The following is a 25,830-nucleotide window of genomic DNA, read 5'->3' on the forward strand; positions in this document are numbered from 1 at the left end:
TGTTGTGTCAACTTACAGTGGGTAGCTGCTTGGTGGTGGGCTCCAGAGTTCCACAAGCAGTCTAAGGCACTGCATCCCAGTGCTAGAAGTGTCACTACAGACCCTGGTTCGATTCGCAATTGCAAATGAGGGTCAATTGCAAATGAGAACTTGTTCTCAACTAGACTACGTGGTTAAATAAAGGTGAACAAAAAATAAAAAATAAATAATAATATGCAATACACTGTTTGAGGAACATATCAATATCATGTAAATGGATAAGAAGAGTCAAACCTAGTCATTTACAACATTAACAATGTCAACACTGTATTTCTGATCAATTTGATGGTATTTTAATGAACAAAAAATGTGATATTTTTTCAAAAACAAGGACATTTCTAAGTGACCACAAACTCATGAATGGTAGTGTACAGTTGAAGTCGGAAGTTTACATACACCTTAGCCAACTACATTTCAACTCAGTTTTTCACCATTCCTGACATTTAATCCAGATTTAGGTCAAGTAAGATCACCATTTTATTTCAAGAATGTGAAAAGTCACAATAATAGTAGAGTGATTTATTTCAGCTTTTTTTTTCTTTCATCACATTCCCAGTGGGTCAGAAGTTTACATACACTCAATTAGTAGTTGGTAGCATTGCCTATTAATTGTTTAATAGACAATGTTGGGTGAATTTTGGCCCATTCCTCCTGAAAGAGCTGGTGTAACTGAGTCAGGTTGGTAGGCCTCCTTTCTCGCACACGTATTTTCAGTTCTGCCCACATTTTCTATAGGATTGAGGTCAGGGCTTTCTGATGGCCACTCTAATGCCTTGACTTTGTTGTCCTTAAGCCATTTTGCCACAACTTTGGATGTATGCTTGGGGTCATTGTCCATTTGGAAGACCAATTTCATGACTGATGTCTTGAGATGTTGCTTTAATATATCCACATAATTTTCCGTCCTCATGACACCATCTATTTTGTGAAGTGAACCAGTCCCTCCTGCTGCAAAGCACCCCCACAACACGATGCTGCCACCCACGTGATTCATGGTTGGGATGATGTTGGTGGTCCTTCTGTGGCTCAGTTGGTAGAGCATGGCGCTTGTAATGCCAGGGTAGTGGGTTCGATTCCCGGGACCACCCATACGTAGAATGTATGCACACATGACTGTAAGTCGCTTTGGATAAAAGCGTCAGCTAAATGGCATATATATATTATGTTCTTCGGCTTGCAAGCCTCCCCTTTCTCCTCCATACATAACTATGGTCATTATGGCCAAACAGTTCTATAAAGTATGATCTTTGTCCCCATGTGCAGTTGCAAAACGTAGTCTGGCTTTTTTTACGGCGGTTTTGAAAAAGTGGCTTCATCCTTGCTGAGTGGCCTTTCAGGTTATGTCGATATAGGACTTGTTTAACTGTGCATATAGATACTTTTGTACCTTTTTCTTCCAGCATCTTCACAAGGTCCTTTGCTGCTGTTCTGAGATTGATTTGCACTTTGTACTTTGCTCCATAGTATTTTCATCTCTTGGAGACAGAACTCGTCTCCTTCCTGAGTGGTATGATGGCTGTGTGGTCCCATGGTGTTTATACTTGCGTACTGTTGTTTGTACAGATGAAGGGGTACCTTCAGGCATTTGGAAATTGTTCCCAAGGATGAACCAGACTTGTGGAGGTCTACAATTTTTTTCCTGAGGTCTTGGCTGATTTCATTTGATTTTCCCATGATGTCAAGCAAAGAGACCCTGAGTTTGAAGTTAGGCCTTGAAATACATCCACAGGTACACCTCCAATTGACTCAAATGATGTAAGTTAGCCTATCAGAAGCTTCTAAAGCCATGACATAATGTTCTGGAATTTTCAAAGCTGTTTAAAGGCACAGTCAACTTAGTGTATGTAAACTTCTGACCCACTGGAATTGTGATACAGTGAATTATAAGTGAAATAATCTGTGTGGTTGAAAAAACACATTTTAATGACTCCAACCTAAGTGTATGTAAACTTCCTACTTCAATTGTATATTGTGTTACAAAGTGGGATTCAAATTGATTTAATTGTCATTTTCTGTGGATTTAACAAAAAAGTTTTATTAATAATAAAGATTTAATAACAAAAGATAGTCGTGGCATAAGTATTCAGCCTCTTTGTTTAGTCAAACCTAACTTAGTTCACGAGTAAAAATTGGCTTAACAAATTACATAATAAGTTACATGGACTATAATAGGGGTTGACATGATTTTTGAATTACTAATCCTTCATCTTTCCACTATATATACAAATCTGTATACCATGACACAAGGTGAGACCCAGATGCAGACACAGGAGGCAGATGGTTGGAGTCTTACAATGTTTATTAATCCAAAAGGAGTAGGCAAGAGAATGGTTATGGACAGGCAAAAAGTCAAGACCAGATCAGAGTCCAGGAGGTACGGAGTGGCAGACAGGCTCGTGGTCAAGGCAGGAAGAATGGTCAGGCAGGCGGATACAGAGTCCAGAAACAGGCAAGGGTCAAAACAGGGAGGACTATAAAAAGGAGAATAGCAAAAAGTAGGAGAACGGGAAATCTGCTGGTTGACTTGGAAACATACAAGACGAACTGTCACAGAGAGACAGTAAACACAGGGATAAATACACTGGGGAAAATAAGCGACACCTGGAGGGGGTGGAGACAATCACAGGGACAGGTGAAACAGGTCAGGACATGACACTAAGGTCATTCAGCCAAGTACAGTATATAATTTCAAACAGCTTTTTGAAAGCCTCAAAGAGGAGCAGTGATTGGTAAATGGGAAACAATTACAAATCAGACATTAAATATCTCTTTAAGCATGGTCAAGTTAAAAATTATGCTGTTTATTATGTATTAAACCACACAGACACATAAAAGACACAGTCATCCTTCTGAACTGAGCTGCATGACAGGAATGAAACTGCCCAGAGATGTTACCATGAGGCCATTGGTGATTTTAAAACAGTTACAGAGTTCAATGGCTGTGATGGGAGAAAACTGAGGATGGATCAAATACATAATGACTTAAATGACAGAGTGAAAAGAATACAAATATACAGAATAAAAATATGACAAAACATGCATCTTGTATGCAGCAAGGCACTAAAGTAATACATAAAAACAACAAAAACATGGCAAAGGAATATAATTGTGTTTGGGGCAAATCCAACACAACACTTCACATAGTAACTTCCCCCTTATTTAAGCATGGTGGTGGCCTCATCATGGTATGGGTATGCTTGACATCGGCAAATACTGGGGATTTGTTCAGGATTAAAAGAAAAGGGAAGGAGCTACAGTAAGCACAGGCAAAATCCTCCATTCCTAATTTCAGTCTGCTATACACTAGACACCGGGAGAGGAATTCAGCAGGATGATAACCTACTATACAAAACCAAATCGTTCTTACCAAGAAGACAGTGAATGTTCCTGAGTGGCCAAATTACAGTTTTGACTTAAATCTGTTTGAAAGTCTATGGCAAGACTTGAAATTTGCTGTCTCGCCATGATCCCCAATACATTAACAGAGCATGAAGAATTTTGAAAATAATAATGGGCTAATTTTGCACAATCCAGATGTGTAAGAGACTTACCCAAGAAGACAGCTGTAATCGCTGCCAAAGCTGTTCCTAAGATGTATTGATTTAGGGAGCTGAATACTTACCCATTGACTATATTTTAGTTATGTAATTTATTATTTAATAAAAACATTTGAATCCCACTTGGTAACACAATAAAATGTAAAGAAAAACAGTGGCGGGGTTTCCACTTTGTTATTGTTTCAACTTCAGATTGCAACTTTAAGACAGAAGTGCTGATTGAGAAAAGTATCTATTTGCATGGTATGGACAGAGACCCAACCTGTTGGGGATAGGGCTGTCTACTGCCCCCGATGGAGTAATTGCGTGCCCATAGTAAACATAATTTGTTTTTGTCAAAAGTTGCTAAAATATACAAATAAAAAATATTATTGAATAGAAAACACTCTAAAGCTTCTAAAACCGTTTAAATTATGTCTGTATGTAAAGCAGAACTCTCAGGGCAGTCATTCTCCCAAACTCTCTCTTGTCATCAGAAAAGTTGGCCCAACTTTGACGTCATCGCCCCCACCCTTCCCAAGCACTTACAGGTCTGGGAACAGTCTCTCTGTCTTCAGCGCGATCTCAGTGCGCTCAGGAGAGTTTTGGCAGGCCGAAACCTTTCGGTCACCCGAAAAAACAGGTCACTTTTATGCGCGCTCTGCTCTGCTCCGGTCCTGTCTTTTTTCCAAGATCGATTATACAATGCATGCGTTTCTGTTCGTCCTCACGATTGCTGTACACCTTTATAACATGTTAAAGCTTGATTATGAACTTAGTTTGATAAGTTTAGTCGACATATAATATGTAAGTTTGACGTTTTGGTGCGCATCCACTTGACTTTTGGCTACATTTCAACCGAAATGTGTCGTGTTTGAGAACCGAAAGACACAGACTGCAAAACTAAACGCTGTTTTTGGTAAGTATAATTCCTTCCAGGTCTTCTGATGGAAGAACAGCAAAGGTAAGGGAATATTTATGTGGTAAATTTGGGTTTGTGTGGACTCCAAGATGGAGGAGCCATAATGCTACTTTTTGAGTCATAGTATAGCCTCATAGTATAGCCTAGTGAACGAAACCTGTAACGTTAAAAATAAATGTAACACAGCGATTGCATTCAGAAGAAGTGTATCTAACTATATATATGTAGAACATGCATATTTAGTCAAAGTTTATGATGTGTATTCCTTGTTAGCTGACGTTATCTGCCGGAGCTATCGTCATTTCTCAGGACATTTGAGTAGCATTTTTTGAACGATGCATCATTGTAAACAGAGATTTATGGATATATATAGCATATTATTGAAAAAAACAAATGTACTGTGTAACATGTTATATTACTGTCATCTGATGAAGATTTCAAAAGGTTAGTGCATTATTTTTCTTTTAATCCTGCGTTTGTTGATTGCATATTTTTTTCAACTTGGCTATGCAAATTAGCTGTGTCTTCGGTGGTGGTTTGACATAAATATGTGCTATGTTTTCGCCGTAAAACATTTTAGAAATCTGACTTGCTGGGTAGATAAACAAGGTGTTTATCTTTCATTTGAGCCATTGGACTTGTTAATGTGTGGAGGTTAAATATTTTTAGGAATATTTTTGCGTTCCATGCGCCACCTTCCAGCTGAACGTGGGGGGGTTCCAAAATTGGAACCCTAGTCCCCTTCCCCGGGGATACATTTTTCAACTAACTCTTGTCTCAATTTACTGTAGTCTTAACTTACTATTGTCTCAACCCGAACAGTTTTTATGTTAGTCACTGACAGTCACTCAATTAGCCATGTCAGCTAACAATTCTTAAATTGGTAAATTAGTCTAGCCAGCTATCTAAACTTGTAGTGAGCATGGATGAATACTGACCAGGCACACATGGCACGTGCCCTGGGTCTCTGACCTCTATGGAGCCCACATTGATTTTGTTAGTCACTCTCACTCAGATGTCATTAACATGGCACAAGTCATGGCAACAACAAATCTCACTTAGGGCCTTCAAAACGCCACGAATCAGTTACCCAACCAAGGTAGGGCCCACAGTCTTATCCCCTCCCATTGGATGATCAGCAGAGCGGCAACAGCAGGCTGTCTACATTCATTGAGAGCGGGCGCCTGTGTCCTCCTGTAGCAGGTAGCTGCAGTAAAACAATATATATCTTCACTATATATATAGTATATACTGGATATATATATTTCTTTTGTAGGAGGGAGCTTGAAGGTGAAACCACTCCAGTAGCCCAACAGGTACCACCTATCTTTAGGTGAACGAGGTCTGACAGGAGGGATAACGGAGCCATTTAATGGTTTTAAGTATACACAACAGACTCCCTCTTCTCCATTCTGAGTCACTCAAGGGCCGCAGAGAAGTCAAGAGGCACACAAAGGCTCCTCAGAAAAGAACTCACTCTGCTAAAGGACTTAAGAGGCTGCTGGCTCCCCAGCGTCTATTGTACTGCCCAAAACACTGTGCTTTGACAGCGTGTCCAGGAGAATTGAAAGTACATCAGCCATTTTGGAGAGCCTTTGTAGAATTTGACTCCAGTGACAGTCCCTTTGGGTTTATTGATGCATTTCACAAGTGGTCTCTCTGGAACTGCTACAGTCAACCTCCTCCAAGATAATAAATACCACAGAATATGTACCATGCCTATCTCATATTTCTTGTCGTTGCATGGAGATCTTTTCCCCCCGAAAAACATTTTTGTAGCAAAATGTGATTTATTTTATTATGGAACAATGGGGGGAACAGTTATTTTTTTTATTGTTGAGTACAGTGTCGGCTTATGGAGATGAATTCACTCTATGTAGACTATTTGCTTCGTCACAATGCTATTGTAACCGCTGTGAAATGGCTAGCTAGTTAGCAGTGCGTGTTTAAAAGAAATATATATATATATACTATATATTTTGTTTTAAAATGGCACCGGAAGAAATGGCAGCAGTTTTACGGGCACCCAACCAATTGTGCTATTATGTGGGTTTTTTTCCCGCGTTATTTGTAACTTATTTTGTACATAATGTTTCTGAAACCGTATTTTACGGCAAAAAGAGCTTCTGGATATCAGGACAACGATCACTCACCTTGGATTATACAAAGAGTTTTTCTTCAACAAGCAGGATGCACAGGACATTCTCTGAATACCTGACAAGGCCAGCATCCCAGTTATTTGCAAGAGGAAGAGACGTAAGGTACAGAGGACACAGAGCGGGGTGCCTCGTAAGGACCACAGAAGGCGAGCGGAAAAGCTGCCGTTACCGTTAATGTTACTCGCCAACGTGCAATCATTGGACAATAAATTAGACAAGGTACGATCTCAGATATCCTACCAACGGGACATCAAAAACTGTAACATCTTATGTTTCACGGAATCGTGGTTGAATGATGACATGGATATTCAGCTAGTGAGATATACGCTACACCGGCAAGATAGAACATCACACTCTGGTAAGACGAGGGGGGTCGGTCTGTGAATATTTAAAACAACAGCTGGTGCACAAAATCTAAAGAAGTCTCTAGATTTTGCTCGCCTGAAGCAGAGTATCTTGTAATAAAATGCAGACCACACTATTTGCCTAGAGGGTTTTCAGCTATACTTTCGTGGCTGTTTATTTACCACCTCAGACGGATGCTGGCATTAAGACCGCACTCAGTCAGCTGTATAAGGAAATAAGCAAACTGGAAACCTACCTAATTTCTATCAATATGTTAAATGTGCAATCAGAGTGAAAAAAATTCTAGATCACCTGTATTCCACACACAAAGACGCGTAAAAGCCGCCCCTCGCCCTCCATTTGGTAAATCCGACCACAATTATATCCTCCTGATTCCTGCTTACAAGCAAAAATTAAAGCAGGAAGCACCAGTGACTCAGTCTATAAAAAAGTGGTCAGATGAAGCAGATGCTAAACTACTGGACTGTTTTGCTATCACAGACTGGAATATGTTCCGGGATTCTTCCGGAGTACACCACATCAGTCACTGGCTTCATCAATAAGTACATCGAGGACGTCATCCCCACAGTGACTGTACGTACATAACCCAACCAGAAGCCATGGATTACAGGCAACCTTCGCACTGAGCTAAAGGGTAGAGCTGCCGCTTTCAAGGTGCTTATAAGAAATCCTGCTATGCCCTCCGACAAACCATCAAACAGGCAAAGCGTCAATACAGGGCTGAGATTGAATCATACTACACCGGATCCGATGGATCCAGACGGATTACCAGGACGTGTGCTCCAGGCATGTGCTGACCAACTGGCAGGTGCCGTCCCTGACATTTTCAACATGTCCCTGATTGAGTCTGTGATACCAACATGTTTCAAGGAGCCCACCATAGTCCCTGTGCCTAAGAACACGAAGGACCTGTAGCACTCACATCCGTAGCCATGAAAGGCTTTGAACGGCTAGTAATGGCTCACATCAACACCATTATCCCAGAAACCCTAGACCCACAACATTTGCATACTGCCCAAACAGATAAAGGAGCACCTAAGCGAGAATGTTATTTATTGACTAAAGCTCAGCATTCAACACCATAGTACACACAAAGCTCATCAGTAAGCTAAGGATCCTGGAACTAAACACCTCCTTCTGCAACTGGATCCTGGTCTTCCTGATGGGCCGCCCCCAGGTGGTGAGAGTAGGTAGCAACATATCTGCCATGCCGATCCTCAACACTGGAGCCCCTCAGGGGTGCGTGCTCAGCCCCCTCCTGTACTCCCTGTTCACCCATGTCTGCATGGCCAGGCATGACTCCAACACCATTATTAAGTTTAAGTTTGCCGATGACACATCAGTGGTAGGCCTGTTCACCGACAACTATGGGACAGCCTATAGAGAGGAGTTCAGAGACCTGGCCGTTTCAGAATAACAACCTATCCCTCAACGTAACCAAGACTAAGGAGATGATTGTGGACTACAGGAAAAGGAGGACCGAGCACACCCCCATTCTCATCGACGGCGCTATAGTGGAGCAGGTTGAGAGCTTCCTTGGTGTCCATGGTGTCCTCATCACCAACAAAATAGAGTGGTCCAAACACACCAAGACAGTCATGAAGAGGGCACGACAATGCCTATTCCCACTCAGGAAACTAAAAAGATTTGGCATAGGTCCTCAGATCCTCAAAAGGTTCTACAGCTGCAACATCGAGAGCATCCAGACTGGTTGCATCACTGCCTGGTACGGCAACTGCTCAGCCTCGGACCCTAAGGCACTACAGAGGGTAGTACGTATGGTCCAGTACATCACTGGGGCTAAGCGCCTGCCATCCAGGACCTCTACACCAGGCGGTGTCAGAAGAAGGCCCTAAAAATGGTCAAAGACCCCAGCTTCCCCAGTCATACACTGTTCTCTCTACTACTGCATGGCAAGCGGTATCGGATAGTGCCAAGTCTAGGACAAAAAGGCATCTAAACAGTTTTTACCCCCAAGCCATAAGACTCCTGAACTCTTTAGCTCCTGACTCCTGGCTACCCGGACTATTTGCATTGTGTGCCCCTCACCCCCCTACTTTTACGCTCCTGCTACTCTCTGTTTATCATATATGCATACTCACTTTAGTTATACATTCATGTACATACTACCTCAATTAGCCCTACCAACCGGTGCCTGTATATACAGTTGAAGTTGGAAGTTCACATACATTTAGGTTGAAGTCATTCAAATTCATTTTTCAACCACTCCACAAATTTCTTGTTAACAAATTATAGTTTTGACAAGTTGGTTCGGACATCTACTTTGTGTATGACACGAGTACATTTTCCAACAATTGTTTACAGACAGATTATTTCACTTATGATTCACTGTATCACAATTCCAGTGGGTCAGACGTTTACATACACTAAGTTGACTGTGCCTTTAAAGAGCTTGGAAAATTCCAGAAAATTATGTCTCATGGCTTTAGAATGTTCTGCTAATTGACATAATTTGAGTCATTTGGAGGTGTACCTGTGGATGTATTTCAAGGCCTATCTTCAAACTCAGTGCCTCTTTGCTTGACATCATGGGAAAATCAAAAAGAAATCAGCCAAGACCTCAGGAAAAATATTGTAGACCTCCACAAGTCTGGTTCTTCTTTGGGAGCAATTTTCAAATTCCTGAAGGTACCACGTTCATCTGTACAACCAATAGTATGCAAGTATAAACATCATGGGACCACACAGCCGTCATACCGCTCAGGAAGGAGACAAGTTCTGTCTCCTAGAGATGAACGTACTTAGGTGGGAAAAGTGCAAATCAATCCCAGATTACCAGCAAAGGATCTTGTGAAGATGCTGGAGGAAACAGGTACACCGTAAAATGAGTCCTATATCGACATAACCTGAAAGGCCGCTCAGCAAGGAAGAAGCCACTGCTCCAAAACCGGCATAAAAAATCCAGACAACAGTTTACAATTGCACATGTGGACAAAGATAGTACTTTTTGGAGAAATGTCCTCTGGTCTGATGAAACAAAGATAGAACTGTTTGGCCATAATGACCATGTTTGGAGGAGAAAGGGGGAGGCTTGCAAGCCGAAGAACACCAACCCTACCAAGCACGGGGGTGGCAACATCATGTTGTGGGGTTTCTTTGCTGCAGGAAGGACTGGTGCGCTTCACAAAATATATGTCTTCATATATGTCTTCATGAGGACTTGGTCGCAAATGGACAATGACCACATGCATACTTCCCAAGTTGCGGAAAAATATCTTACGGACAACAAAGTCAAGGTATTGGAGAGGCCATCACAAAGCCCTGACCTCAATCCTACAGAAAATGTGTGGGCAGAACTGAATAAGCGTGTGCGAGCAAGGAGGCCTACAAACCTGACTCAGTTACACCAGCTTTGTCAGGAGGAATGGGCCAAAATTCACCCACCTTATTGAGGAAAGCTTGTGGTTGGCTACCCAAAACATTTGACCCAAGTTAAACAATTTAAAGGCAATGCTACCAAATACTAATTGAGTGTATGTAAATTTTGGACCCACTGGGAATGTGATGAAATAAATAAAAGCTGAAATAAATCATTCTCTCTACTATTTTTCTGACATTTCACATTCTTAAAATAAGGTGGTGATCCTAACTGACCCAAGACAGAGAATGTTTACTAGGATTAAATGTCAGGACTTGTGAAAATCTGAGTTTAAATGTATTTGGCTAAGGTTTATGTAAACTTCCGACTTCAGCTGTAGCCTTGCTACTGTTATAGCCTCGCTACTGTTATTTTCACTGTCTTTTTTAGTGTTGTTTTTATTTCTTTACTTATCTATTGTTCATCTAATATCTTTTTTTTTACTTCGACATTGCACTGTTCGTTAGAGCCTGTAAGTAAGCATTTCACTGTAAGGTTGTATTCGGCACACGTTACAAATATGCTTTGATTTTATTTGATTAGTGCCGTTTCAATCAGTGATGTCACTCATTGTGAGACCTGGATGTAGTTGTTTCCCTTGCTCTGCAAGGGCCCTGGCTTTTGTGGAGTGATAGTTAACGATGCTTCGTGGGAGGCAGTTGTCGATATGTTCAGAGGGTCTCTGGTTTGAGTCCCAGGGTTCGGTGAGAAGAGGGACGGAAGCAATACTGTTACATTATTACTTTTAATTAAATGGACAGTCTTTCTGTTCACCATATACCAAGCTGTCCCACACATCCGTTAAACATAGTAAATAGCTAATTAAACTAACAGATTTATACATAGCGTCATACTAATAGATTTACATGTGTCCAGAGGTCAACTGTGGCAAGAAGGCAGTCACATCCTCATATATAATCTGTGTGTTGTGTGTGCATGTGTGTGTGTTCATTCTGGGTCGAGGCCATTAACCCAACAGCGTAGTTTATTTACGGTTACTCTCTCACCATGGGTCAGCAAGGGCAGATCTTGAGACCTGGCTTTACATGGTTGGCTAATCATGCAAAGACTAGGTACAGTTATGATACAGTTATAATTGTTATCAACACAAATGCATGGTATTGTACAGAGTTGGCTAATAGTACTTCATCAGGGACTTATTATGCAGTCTAGAATGTGTATATGGCTAAACATGGTTGAGCGAACAATGTATGACAGAGGATGGGGTTAGAATGCAAACAGATCTGGAGACCAAGTTCAAATGTGGCCAGGCAAAGACAAGAATCAGAATAGCTGTTCTGAACCTAACATTTCTGCTGTAAATTTAATAAGAGCTGTGTACAAAACTTCCCTTAACCACTTGGAGCACTTCAAAGTATTGGGCAACTCTAATTCTATTGGATAAGCCCAGAGAGATTAACCATTTTCAGACTGTCTGTGAGAATACTTGTGACAGATGTTTTTGCTTGAAGTGTTTTGAATAGGAGACATTTTATCCAGATCAAATGTATTGATATCAAACAATATCTGATAAAATGATTTGGAAGGAAGCCCTAAACTCTAAAATATTAATGGTTTCCAAAAGAAGGCGGTGGAGAACCTATCTCTAAGTAGGTCATAGATTTTTCACATATTCTCTTTGCCAGGAGGAACTTGTAATCCGACTCCCCTTCCTTTACTTTTTTCCCAGCAGTTCTTTCTGCATTGCCCCATCTGGTAAGTCTTTCTAACTGTATTCATTCAGCTCAAACAGGCCTGCTCTGCATCAGAACAGGAACCCCCGGACCCCCCTTACACACACTCCGACTTCTTCCTCTTTCTCCTATATACTACACACCTTACACTTCTCTCCCCAACCCCCATACACACACCTCAGTACCTTTGAGTATATCATATGTTACACACACCGAGATATGCAAGCCCCCCACATACACTTACTACCCCCTGAGTCTTTCATTTGAGCACAGGGAGGCAGTGACAGGTGGAGCACATGGCCCTGGTTCTCAGAGTGAGGTAATATTGCTGATGAGGCAGGCGGGCAGGCAGCTCAGAGAGGGGAAAAGACTGGAGATCTGGAGCCTGCCATAGATACTACACACTGCACAACAAATTGGCCAGTGTGGATTTTTCAGTGTAACATTTCTCGTGTTGATTCAGGAGTTCAATTTACTCTGTAAGAGTGAAAGTAACACTCAGTGGTATACAAAAAAGAACCCCCGGTGTTGGTGTTAATAACCAGATTTAGTTTTTTACACGTTGAAAAGTAAAGCAGTTCCATCTATGTTATAGTAAAACTAGGCCATCTGATATGTGTATTTTACTGGCATATAGTTACATTTTAATAATGGCATTCCTCTAGGTACTCACTTGTTATAAAACCATGTTAAAACCTTGTTATAAAGCCTTTAAAAGGAAAAAAGCAATACCATGTCTCTGTCACTAACAAATAGAGTCGAGGGTGGTAACTCTACAATTCACTCAAAAAGAAAAGGCACCCTGGGAAATATGAAAATAAGGCTTTACACCATATAGTGTTAAAACAACACCCAAAATGATTTACTGTAACACTACAGGTGTTATCTCTACACTGAAATCAGCGTAACAGCATCAGCACTAAGAAAAAGTCAAGTTTACTCTAAATGAAGTGGCATGCTTACACTGTAGGTTAGGGTTCCCCAACTGGTGGGCCGTTGCCCACCCCCAAGTTTTCTGAGCCTATAAACAAAGTGAAGGATCGGCAGAAAATCGGTGTTTCGTATCATCTCCAATAGTTTTTTTTGCTTTGTATTATGGGAGGTTGGGGGATAAAAGTATACAAGTGAATATTCATGTCAATTTACACAGTTTATACTGCATGTAACCCGTAAGGCTGTAAAAAAAAAAAGGGGGGGGGGCTACACCCCCAACTCCCCGTCCCATTCCCCCTGGACATGTTTCCGTCCAACCCCAGACTAAGATTGTCAATAATTCTATTGTAATAATTTTTTTAAATGGCTGTATCCACTGGTGAATTGAGAGAGAGTGGGGTGATTGCCATCTAAGTGACAACATCTCGTTTGCGACAGTACTGCCTGCCAGTAGTAATCGTCTTTGAATGACTGAGAGATTCAAGGAGCTATCATAATTAAGTATCATAGTAGATGCAACGCATTCAATATTTACATTTATGCACATCTAAATTAATTTTGTAACTTTGTCCCAGAAGCATTTAACATTTGTCCCAGAAGCACTCCCACATTATATGAAGGAATGTGCCTACTTGATTTAGGGGACACAGTGAACAGTTGGGAGTTGGAGCTAATTTCATCGTAAAGGTTTTCAATGGTGTTAAATACAGTCTGTGAAGTTAATGGTTCGGATTAAAAGATGCCAAGGTCATATTTTTTCCATATTTCGTTCCAGTTAAAAGGTTGTTAAGATTCACTTAGATATGTGGACCCTACTTTAGTAATGACAGGCTCAGAATAAGAGCTTTTCAAAAGTTGTTAATATATTATGGAGATCAGTCCTTTTGGGAGCCCAGATAATTTATTTCTAAATCCCATCATTGGATGGTTTGGTGGTTGTGTTCCCAAGGGACTCCATAGGCCAGCATAGCTGACCTAAGTTGTAAATATAGAAAAAAAGGAATTGCCTGGTAATGTACAGTAACAGTCAAATGTTTGGACACACCTACTCATTCAAGGGGTTTTCTTTATTTTTTACTATTTTATACATTGCAGAATACAAGTGAAGTCATGAAAACTATGAAATAACACATATGGAATCCTATAGTAACCAAAAAAGTTTTAAACAAATCAAAATATATGTTATATTTCAGATTCTTCAAAGTAGCCACCTTGACAGCTTTGCACACTCTTGGCATTCTCTCAACCAGCTTCACGAGGTAGTCACCTGGAATGCATTTCAATTAACAGGTGTGCCTTGTTAGAAGTTAATTTGTGGAATTTCTTTCCTTCTTAATGCATTTGAGCCAATCACCTGTGTTGTTACAAGGTAGAGGTGGTATACAGAAGATAGCCCTATTTGATAAAAGACCAAGTCCATATTATGGCAAGAACAGCTCAAATAAGCAAAAAAAATGACAGTCCATCATTACTTGAAGACATGAAGGTCAGTCAATACGGAACATTTCGAGAACTTTGAAAGTTTCTTCAAGTGCAGTCGAAAAAACCATCAAGCGCTATGATGAAACTGGCTCTCACGAGGACCACCACAGGAAAGGTAGACCCAGAGTTACCTCTGCTGCAGAGGCTAAGTTCATTAGAGTTACCAGCCTCAGAAATTGCAGCCCAAATAAATGCTTCACAGAGTTCAAGTAACAGACACATCTCAACATCAACTGTCAAATGAGCCTGCATGAATCAGGCCTTCATGGTTGAATTGCCTAAAAGAACACTACTAAAGGACACCAATAAGAAGAAGAGACTTGGTTGGGCAAAGAAACACAAGCAACGGACATTAGACGGGTGGAAGTCTGCCGTGTCTTTGTGAAATGCAGAGTAGGTGAACAGATGATCTCCGCATGTGTGGTTCTCACAATGATGGTGTGGGGGTGCTTTGCTGGTTACGCTGTCAGTGATAAAAAAAAAAAAATCAAGGCACACTTAACCAGCATGGCTACCAAAGCATTTCGCAGAGATATGCCATCCCATCTGGTTTGCCCTTAGTGGAACTATAATTTGTTTTTTGAACAGGACAATGACCCAACACACCTGCAGGCTGTGTAAGTGCTATTTGATCAAGGAGAGTGCTGCATCAGATGACCTGGCCTCCACAATCACCCGACATCAACCCAATTGAGATGGTTTGGGATGAGTTGGACCGCAGAGTCAAGGAAAAGCAGCCAACAAGTGCTCAGCATATGTGGGAACTCCTTCAAGACTGTTAGAAAAACATTCCAGGTGATGCTGGTTGAGAGAATGCCAAGAATGTGCAAATCTGTCATCAAGGCAAAGGGTGGCTACTTTGAAGATTCAAAAATCTAAAATATATTTTGATTTGTTTAACAGGATTCCATGTGTTATTTCATAGTTTTGATGTAATAGTAAAAATAAAGAAAAACCCTTGAATGAGTAGGTGTGTCCAAACTTTTGACTGGTACTCTATGTGCCGTTCAAATCTTGGAATGTTCTCAAATTGTCCATGATATCGACAAGGATACGAATTCCACATTTGGACCATTGTTGGTGATGCAAAAGGCTGCCCTCCAGATCGTCAGGCATTATTGTGAAACATTGGAATATGGGCATGCCATTTTGATTCCCAGTTACATTTGTAAAAAAAAAAAAAAAATGATGTGAGCAATAATAGGACCAAAGCGTAGTTTACATGGTTTAATCCTTAAGAGTCTATTGACGCACATCTGATCAATCTAAGGAACATAATAAAAAAATCCCCATCAAAATCTGGCAGTATAAGCTAGATATATTTGTTTTTTTAGCATGGACTGCATCTCAATCCACCGCATCCGCCTATGTCGCCCTTCGGCATCTGCGGTCGAAGGTGGCAGAGCTACAGTAGTGTTTGTCAGACCACGAGACATCCCAGGAATTGGTCTTCTCACGAAAACGTCTGTGGGTTCCGAAACAGGCCCATAAACTTATGTCTCTCCTGAACACGATGGTGTTCTCCATTTTGCTCTACGACCTGTTTTGCTCTACGAGTGTCACAGGAGACTCGTCTGAAGGTAACCCATACAAACTAATGGAAGGATGTGCCAACAAAAATAACTGGTTAAATATGTGTAAATAAAACATGTCCTAAGCTTTAATATTTCTCATAGATATAGGACAGAGACTTCAAAACCTTATTCCTTATGATTCATCTTTTGACGTTCTTTTCTGTCCCCCCCCCCCAATGGCTTAGACTTTTTGATGTATAGGGATATATCAGTGAAGACCACCTCTTCCAGGGCAATAGGAGATACCATATTTCTGTCTACACTCAGCTAGGGGCTGGAAGAATCATGTCTAAATCTATTCAGGATGGAATGAAATGCTTGTGCCTGGAAAATACAATTTAAAGTTTGGTACGGATAGTCCTCCTACGTCTTTCCCTCTTTGTAAGTTTGTTAATTTTATCCGGGCTCGCTAATCTTCCAATATACATTTTGAAACCGCACTATGGATTTTATCTCAATACCAGAAGGGGGAGACAAGGGAAACATTGAACTACAAAAACTCAGCCATGGCAATATATTCATTTTCACAATAGATATTCTTCCTGTTAAAGTAACTTGGAAATTAGTCCATTTACTGAGGTCGGATTGAATTGATTTGAACGTTCTGTAAACATTTCTGGAAATGGTTATGTCTAAGGAAGGAAATATATCTATTCCCAAATATTTAAAATGGGGAACAATTGAGATTCCATAAGTACAGATGGAGTCCTCCATTGTGGTCTTGAGTGGCAGCAGGGAAGATTTGGTTAGATTTATTTTCTAACTTAAGATGAAGCTATATTTGTCTATGATCTTCAAAGCTTTTGGGAGGGATTGAGATACGGTACATTGTCTAGATAAAGTAAGATATCATCGGCATATAATGAGATGATGTGATTCGTAGAATTGAGAGATATTGGTGTAATTTGCCTGGGCCAGGGGCTTCATAGATAATAAAAACAGCAGAGGTTTGATAGGATCACTTTGCCTGATACATCTAGTTATTCTGAACAGAACAGATCAGGTATTACCTGATATTACTCTGGCTGAGGGATTGGCATACAGTATTTAATTATATTAATGAAATTGGAGCCAAGTCCCACATGTTCATAAACCAACCAAAGATATGACCATTCAAGCAGTAGAGGCTGCTGGGGGAGGACGGCTCATAATAATGGCTGGAACTGAGACTATGGAATGGCATCAAACCATGTGTTTGATGTATTTGATACCATTCCACTAATTCCACTCCACCAATCTCCTATACATTCTAGTCAATCAAAGGCTTTTTCTGCATTGAGGGACAGAACTGACCAAGGAGCTTTGTTTTCTGATGAAGCAGGTAAGATATGTAAGACACTTCAGAGGTTATCTGAAGATAATTGTTTTTTAACAAACATGCTTTGGTCCAGATGTACCAATTTCGTGAAGTAAGTTTCGAGACAAAATGACAGAATTTCAGAAAACAGTTGAATATATGTGTTTACCAAAGATAGAGAGCGATAGTGAGAACACTGGGTGGCAATCCTTACCTTTGTTAATAAGAGCAACATGTGTGCAGTATTTACATCCCTTCCAAATTAACCTTTGTGAATAGCTGTGCCAGTCATTTCAAGAAACAGTGGACCTACACTACCGTTCAAAAGTTTGGTGTCACTAAGAAATGTTATTGTTTTTGAAAGTTAAGCACATTTTTTTGTCCATTAAAATAACATCAAATTGATCAGAAATACAGTGTAGAAATTGTTCATGTTGTAAATGACTGTTGTAGCTGGAAACGGCAGATATTCTATGGAATATCTACATAGGCGTATAGAAGCCCATTATCAGAAACCATCACTCCTGTGTTCCAATGGCACGTCGTTAGCTAATCCAATTGTATCATTTTGATGGTGAGAAGAGGAAATAAGAAGACAAAAAATAAGAAGACTGAAAAAGGAAGGAAGGAATGTGCGAGATACAGTAACAGAAAGATACAGTTGAAGTAGAATATAATGGCATATAATAGAAGTTTACATACAGTTAGGTTGGAGTCAATCAAACACATTTTTCAACCACTCCACAAATTTCTTGTTAATAACAAACTATAGTTTTGGCAAGTCGGTTAGGACATCTACTTTGTGCAATTCCAACAATTGTTTACAGACCGATTATTTCACTTATAATTCACTGTATCACAATTCCAGTGGGTCAGAAGTTTACATACACTAAATTGACCGTGCCTTTTAACAGCTTGGAAAATTCCAGAAAATAATGTCATGGCTTTAGAAGGTTCTGATAGGCTAATTGACATCATTTGAGTCAATTGGAGGTGTACCTGTGGATGTGTTTCAAGGCCTACCTTCAAACAAACTCAGTGCCTCGTTGCTTGAAATCATGGGGAAATCAAAAGAAATCAGCCAAGACCTCAGAAATTATTTTTTAGACCTCCACAAGTCTGGTTCATCCTTGGGAGCAATTTTCAAATGCTTGAAGGTACCACGTTCATCTGTACAAACAACAGTACGCAAGTATAAACACCATGGGACCATACAGCCATCAAACCGCTCAGGAAGGAGACGCATTCTGTTTCCTAGAGATGAACGTACTTTGGTGCGAAAAGTGCAAATCAATGTCAGAACAACAGCGAAGGACCTTGTGAAGATGCTGGAGTTAACAGGTACAAAAGTATTGATATCCACAGTAAAACGAGTCCTAGTGGGGCAAAAAAGTATTTAGTCAGCCACCAATTGTGCAAGTTCTCCCACTTAAAAAGATGAGAGGCCTGTAATTTTCATCATAAGTACACTTCAACTATGACATACAAAATGAGAGAAAAAAAATCCAGAAAATCACATTGTAGGATTTTTAATGAATTTATTTGCAAATTATGGTGGAAAATAAGTATTTGGGCAATAACAAAAGTTTATCTCAATACTTTGTTATATACCCTTTGTTGGCAATGACAGAGGTCAAACGTTTTCTGTAAGTCTTCACAAGGTTTTCACACACTGTTTCTGGTATTTTGGCCCATTCCTCCATGCAGATCTCCTCTAGAGCAGTGATGTTTTGGGGCTGTTGCTGGGCAACACAGACTTTCAACTCCCTCCAAATATTTTCTGCAACTCAGCATTCTTTGTACTCTAAACATGACGAGTTGAGTTTTTATCAAAAAGTTATATTTTGTTTTCATCTGACCATATGACATTCTCCCAATCTTCTTCTGGATCATCCAAATGCTCTCTAGCAAACTTCAGACGGGCCTGGACATGTACTGGCTTAATCAGGGGGATACGTCTGGCACTGCAGGATTTGAGTCCCTGGCGGCATAGTGTGTTACTGATGGTAGGCTTTGTTACTTTGGTCCCAGCTCTCTGCAGGTCATTCACTAGGTCCCCCCGTGTGGTTCTGGGATTTTTGCTGTGATCATTTTGAACCCACGGGGTGAGATCTTGCGTGGAGCCCCAGACCGAGGGAGATTATCAGTGGTTTTGTATGTCTTCCATTTCCTAATAATTGCTCCCACAGTTGCTTTCTTCAAACCAAGCTGCTTACCTATTGCAGATTCAGTCTTCCCAGCCTGGTGCAGGTCTACAATTTTGTTTCTGGTGTCCTTTGACAGCTCTTTGGTCTTGGCCATAGTGGAGTTTGGAGTGTGACTGTTTGAGGTTGTGGACAGGTGTCTGATAACAAGTTCAAACAGGTGCCATTAATACAGGTAAGGAGTGCAGGACAGAGGAGCCTCTTAAAGAAGAAGATACAGGTCTGTGAGAGCCAGAAATCTTGTTTGTTTGTAGGTGACCAAATACTTATTTTCCACCATAATTTGCAAGTAATTCATTAAAAATCCTACAACGTGATTTTCTGGATTTCCCACCCTCATTTTGTCTGTCATAGTTGAAGTGTACCTATGATGAAAATTACAGACCTCTCATCTTTTTAAGTGGGAGAACTTGTACAATTCGTGGCTGACTAAATACTTTTTTGCCCCACTGTATATCAACATAAGGAAGAAGCCACTGCTCCAAAACCGCCATAAAAAAATCCAGACTACGGTTTACAACTGCACATGGGGACAAAGATTGTACTTTTTGGAGAAATGTTCTCTGGTCTGATGAAACAAAAATAGAACTGTTTGGCCATAATGACCATATTTGGAGGAGAAAGGGGAGCATCAAGCCGAAGAACACCATCCCAACCATGAAGCACGGGGGTGGCAGCATCATGTTGTGGGGGTGCTTTGATGCATGAGGGACTGGTGCACTTCACAAAATAGATGGCATCATGAGGACGGAAAATTATGTGGATATATTGGTCACGAATGGTTCTTCCAAATGGACAATGACCCCAAGCATACTCCCAAAGTTGTGGAAAAATGGCTTAAATTCTTCGATATAGAGGGCGCTCTTTTAATTTTTGGATAAAAAAACTTTCCCGTTTTAAACAAGATATTTTGTCACGAAAAGATGCTCGACTATGCATATAATTGACAGCTTTGGAAAGAAAACACTGACGTTTCCAAAACTGCAAAGATATTGTCTGTGAGTGCCACATAACTCATGCTACAGGCGAAACCAAGATGACATTTCAAACAGGAAGTGCCCCAGATTTTGAAGGCGCTGTGTTCCAATGTCTCCTTATATGGCTGTGAATGGGCCAGGAATGAGCTTACACTTTCTGTCGTTTCCCAAAGGTGTCTGCAGCATTGTGACGTATTTGTAGGCATATCATTGGAAGATTGACCATTTTACACTACATCTACCAGGTGCTCGCTTGGTGTCCTCCGTCGCAATTATTGCGTAATCTCCAGCTGCGTGTATTTTTCCATTTGCTTCCGAGGAGAAACCCAACTGCCAAGAATGATTTATCATCGAATAGATATGTGAAAAACACCTTGAGGATTGAATCTAAACAACGTATTGCCATGTTTCTGTCGATATTATGGAGTTAATTTGGAAAAAAGTTTGCCATTGTAATGACTGAATTTTCGTTATTTTTTCTTAGCCAAACGTGATGAATAAAACGGAGCGATTTCTCCTACACAAATAATCTTTTTGGAAAAAATGAACATTTGCTATCTAACTGAGAGTCTCCTCATTGAAAACATCCAAAGTTCTTCAAAGGTAAATTATTTTATTTGATTGCTTTTCTTGTTTTTGTGAAAATGTTGCCTGCTGAATGCTAGGCTTAATGATATGCTAGCTATCAATACTCTTACACAAATTCTTGTGTAGCTATGGTTGAAAAGCAAATTTTGAAAATCTGAGATGACAGTGTTGTTAACAAAAGGCTAAGCTTGTGAGTGAATATATTTCTTTCATTTCATTTGCGATTTTCGTTATGGTAATGAGCTTGAGGCTATGATTACGCTCCTGGATACGGGATTACTCGACGCAAGAAGTTAAGGACAACAAAGTAATGGTATTGGAGTGGCCTTCACAAAGCCCTGACCTCAATCCAATCGAACATTTGTGGGCAGAACTGAAAAAGTGTGAGCGAGCAAGGAGGCCTACAAACCTGACTCAGTTACACCAGCTTTGTCAGGGGGAATGGGCCAAAATTCACCCAATTTATTGTGGGAAGCTTGTGGAAGGCTACCCGAAACGTTGGACCCAATTTAAACCATTTTAAGGCAATGCTACCATTACATTTACATTTAAGTCATTTAGCAGACGCTCTTATCCAGAGCGACTTACAAATTGGTGCATTCACCTTATGACATCCAGTGGAACAGCCACTTTACAATAGCGCATCTAAATATTTTAAGGGGGAGGGGGGTGAGAAGGATTACTTTATCCTATCCTAGGTATTCCTTAAAGAGGTGGGGTTTCAGGTGTCTCCGGAAGGTGGTGATTGACTCCGCTGTCCTGGCGTCGTAAGGGAGTGTGTTCCACCATTGGGGAGCCAGAGCAGCGAACAATTTTGACTGGGCTGAGCGGGAACTGTACTTCCTCAGTGGTAGGGAGGCGAGCAGGCCAGAGGTGGATGAACGCAGTGCCCTTGTTTGGGTGTAGGGCCTGATCAGAGCCTGGAGGTACTGAGGTGCCGTTCCCCTCACAGCTCCGTAGGCAAGCACCATGGTCTTGTAGCGGATGCGAGCTTCAACTGGAAGCCAGTGGAGAGAGCTACCAAATACTAATTGAGTGTAATGTAAACTTCTGACCCACTGGGAATGTGATGAAAGAAATAAAAGCTGAAATAAATAATCCTCTCTACTATTAATCTGACATTTCACTTTCTTGAAATAAGGTGGTGATCCTAACTGACCTAAGACAGAGCATTTTTAAATCAGATTAAATGTCAGGAATTGTGAAATACTGAGTTCAAATGTATTTAGCTAAGGTGTATGTAAACTTCTGCCCTCAACTGTAGATGTACTGTGGTGTTCTCTGAAACTTCCAGCTCTGTGCTTTTCCAGCTGGCCATCACACAAACCCCCACCCCCACCCCTTCCACTCCCATCCACGTCCCTCTGCCTTTCTGACAGAAAGCAGATAAAGCACATGGCCTCAAACATCCCCATCCACCATCCACCCCTGCCTTCCCACAGCCAGATGTTTACTTCAGAGCCCTGCGAGGCCTGCTCCTCTCTCTTCCGCTGTTCCATGCTATTTTCTTTGGCTCTGACTTGTGAGAAGCTCTGTGGCGACTTAGTGGAATGACGCACGCCTCGCTTGCAGTATCACATTTGACTGGCAGAGGTGCTGTTTGTAGACTACATCTGGCAGAGGTGCTGTTTATAGACTTCATCTGGCAGATGTGCTGTTTATAGACTACATCTGCCAGAGGTGCTGTTTATAGACTACATCTGCCAGAGGTGCTGTTTATAGACTACATCTGCCAGAGGGTCTGTTTATAGACTACATCTGGCAGAGGGTCTGTTTATAGACTACATCTGGCAGAGGGTCTGTTTATAGACTACATCTGGCAGAGGGTCTGTTTATAGACTACATCTGGCAGAGGGTCTGTTTATAGACTACATCTGGCAGAGGGTCTGTTTATAGACAACATCTGGCAGAGGGTCTGTTTATAGACTACATCTGCCAGAGGTGTTGTTTATAGACTACATCTGGCAGAGGGTTTGTTTATAGACTACATCTGGCAGAGGGTCTGTTTATAGACTACATCTGGCAGAGGGTCTGTTTATAGACTACATCTGGCAGAGGGTCTGTTTATAGACTACATCTGGCAGAGGTGCTGTTTGGATGAGCGTTGCGGCGTTTGAATGGAACACCATATTTGGCCAGAGTTATGACTCTTTAGTGTGGGTGTAAATATTAGGACAGGTTTGTGATGTATGACGGACAGCGGCTCCTCCTTGTGAAATGCACACTGCAGTAGGGCAGAGAGAGAGAAAGCGAGAGAGATGAGTGCAATAAATAAAACATCATATGCATGTGGGAATTAGTGAGAAAGAGTGTGAAAGAGAGAGGGAAATAGAGAAACATGGAGGGAGAGAAAGAGCTTTGCTCATAAGGTCCCTTGGGGGGCCTTTTTCCCGTTAGAGCTGGCAGGAAGCCTATTCCTAGTGCCTGTGCCATTCCAAGTTCCCTAATGATATGCACACCGCCACAGCTAGCTAGCATTGTGTAATTACCCCCAGCCAATGGGTGAGCTCAACTAACCAACGTCACTGTGTGGTGTCATTAATCCAACACACATGTTGAGAGGACTGCAATATGAACACACAGGTGGTTTTCTGATATTATCTCTCAGCCTGAAGAGACATTTGTTGGCATCAGATGCATAGGATTTGAGTTCAATGACACCTCAAAGATGACACCACACAGCTGAAACTGAGGTGAATTTGAATGACAGCTTTGCATGTGTGTGCACATTCATATGCATGCATGTGTGCATATCTGCATGTGTTGAAAAGCAACGTATAGCTCATAAGACTATGCTGAAGCGTTGTGTGTGTGCATACTTCTGTATGTGCATGTGTGAGTGAAAGCATAACGAATGGACACATGGCACACACTCGTAACGCACAAGCCCTGAAATTCATAAAGCCCACAGAGGAATCCAGGTCATCTCAGCAGGTCTCTGTATGAGAACCATGAAGCTCCTACTCCGGTGACAGCTCTCCCCACTGACAGCCCACCAGAGGCCATGGGCCACTGACCCCTCAGCAGGACACTAGCTACACACAGGAGGTTTTTTTCATTAGTATTATTCCACATTATGTTTTGATTGACACACAATCATGGGAAAATACCTCAATGGTATGTAGGACTGGGATTGGAGCGTGAAACACTGAGAGGTTTAACACGATACAGCTGTGAGGTGAGTGTGGAGATTGTCAGTTTTGGTGAATGCGAAAATGATTTGATAAAGGATTTATGGGTTAGACAGACAGCTGTCAAGTCAATGTAACTATTGATTGTTGCGTAAATACAACAGTGAAGCCAGAAGATCCATTACTACTTAAAGGGCTGGATTCAATATGTATCACGGAAGTTTAGTGGAAGTTCTGTGCTAAAATGTAAAGGTAATTTACGATTGAGCCAACATATGCAGCTTTTAACATGAAGGCATTCTCCACAAACGTGGGACAATTGCCTTTATACATCAATCAAGCTATAACGCGGATCTTCCACGTTACTTCTGCGATACAGATTGAATCGCGCCCAAAGTTTGAGTCAACAAGCCATTAGAGCAGTGTGTGTGGCCACACACTCAAAACAATTGGTCAATGTGTGAAAGTACAGTCAAGTCCAACACTTACCGCAAAGCCTTTTCTCCCTCGCACTCTTCCAGAATACATCCCAAGCCTTGTTGGTGGAGACTTTCACATGCTCACTGAAGGACCTCCGCAGTGGGGTTTTCACAGTGTGAGCCATATTCCATGTGTCCTGTTCCCCCCCTGAAAAGATTCTGCACCTCCGCTAGTCACACACTCCTCTCTGGGTCCATTAGGGTGAAGAAGTTCACCAGGCTGAGAGAACGCTCTGAGGGAAGAGAGAAATTCCTCTTGCAGGGCTGACACTTGATGCAGAAAGTCTGCATGTAATTTGTGAACACCCTCCTCCTCCTCCAGTGAGAGAGAGAGAGGGAGTAAAAAACGTTCCCCCCTCAGCAAGGGTCAGGCCGCCCTGAAATGGAAATAGCATCCAACATGGGTTAAGACCACCCTCCTCCCTCCCTCCCCCCCCCACACACAAAGGCAGTTTAGTGTCGGAACTGCCACAATTAATGAACATACTCAATCCTATTTTAGACACAAAGATAAATATTAAGTTAGGGATGGTAAATTAAACCTTAGGAAAGGGAAAAAGACAGAGTACTCTCCCCTCACTCCCTTCTTGTTTTCATTAGAGGAGTTAAAAGAGGCAGTTGTTGGTGCTTTTGAAATAACTGGCCATATAGCAGATATATAATACCATGGCAACACTAATAACATAAAGACAACAAACATATGATTTGGCTAATTTCCTCATGACTTTTACATATTGATTCATGTGTCACTGTACTGATTTGTCTTTGAAAAAGATTGTGGGTTTGATTGGTATTTGTATGTTGGACAATTGCTTTTGTATTAGAGATTTGAACATATCATCATATCATCATCAGTAATCCCTACAATTATGTTCCCTTCTCTTTGAGATGTCGGGTGGACACAACTGTCTTGATCATTTCAGTTTCTCACCATCAATATGTTAGGAATGAGTGGGAGGAATAGCCTAATTTTCAAATCTCTAAACATACCCTCAGAGCACATTTGCTACAGGCATCTATGCGTTTTTCTGTCTGCTCTTAAGCCACCCTCACTTCCTGTTGCCAGAGCA

General features: G+C 41.2%; 1 protein-coding gene across 1 annotated transcript in view; it reads right to left on the reverse strand.

The window, feature by feature from the left end:
• LOC118391133 (rho GTPase-activating protein 7-like) overlaps positions 1–25,049 on the reverse strand; it is a 108,367-nt gene extending 83,318 nt beyond the window's left edge. Inside the window, exon 1 of the mRNA XM_035782184.2 lies at positions 24,771–25,049. Within this exon, the coding sequence (XP_035638077.1) occupies positions 24,771–24,885 (115 nt within the window). The 5' untranslated portion in view covers positions 24,886–25,049. The remainder of the gene's footprint in view (positions 1–24,770) is intronic.
• Between the last annotated feature and the right edge of the window lie 781 nt (positions 25,050–25,830).

This window comes from Oncorhynchus keta, chromosome 12, assembly GCF_023373465.1.
Source record: "Oncorhynchus keta strain PuntledgeMale-10-30-2019 chromosome 12, Oket_V2, whole genome shotgun sequence".
Lineage (NCBI taxonomy): Eukaryota > Metazoa > Chordata > Actinopteri > Salmoniformes > Salmonidae > Oncorhynchus > Oncorhynchus keta.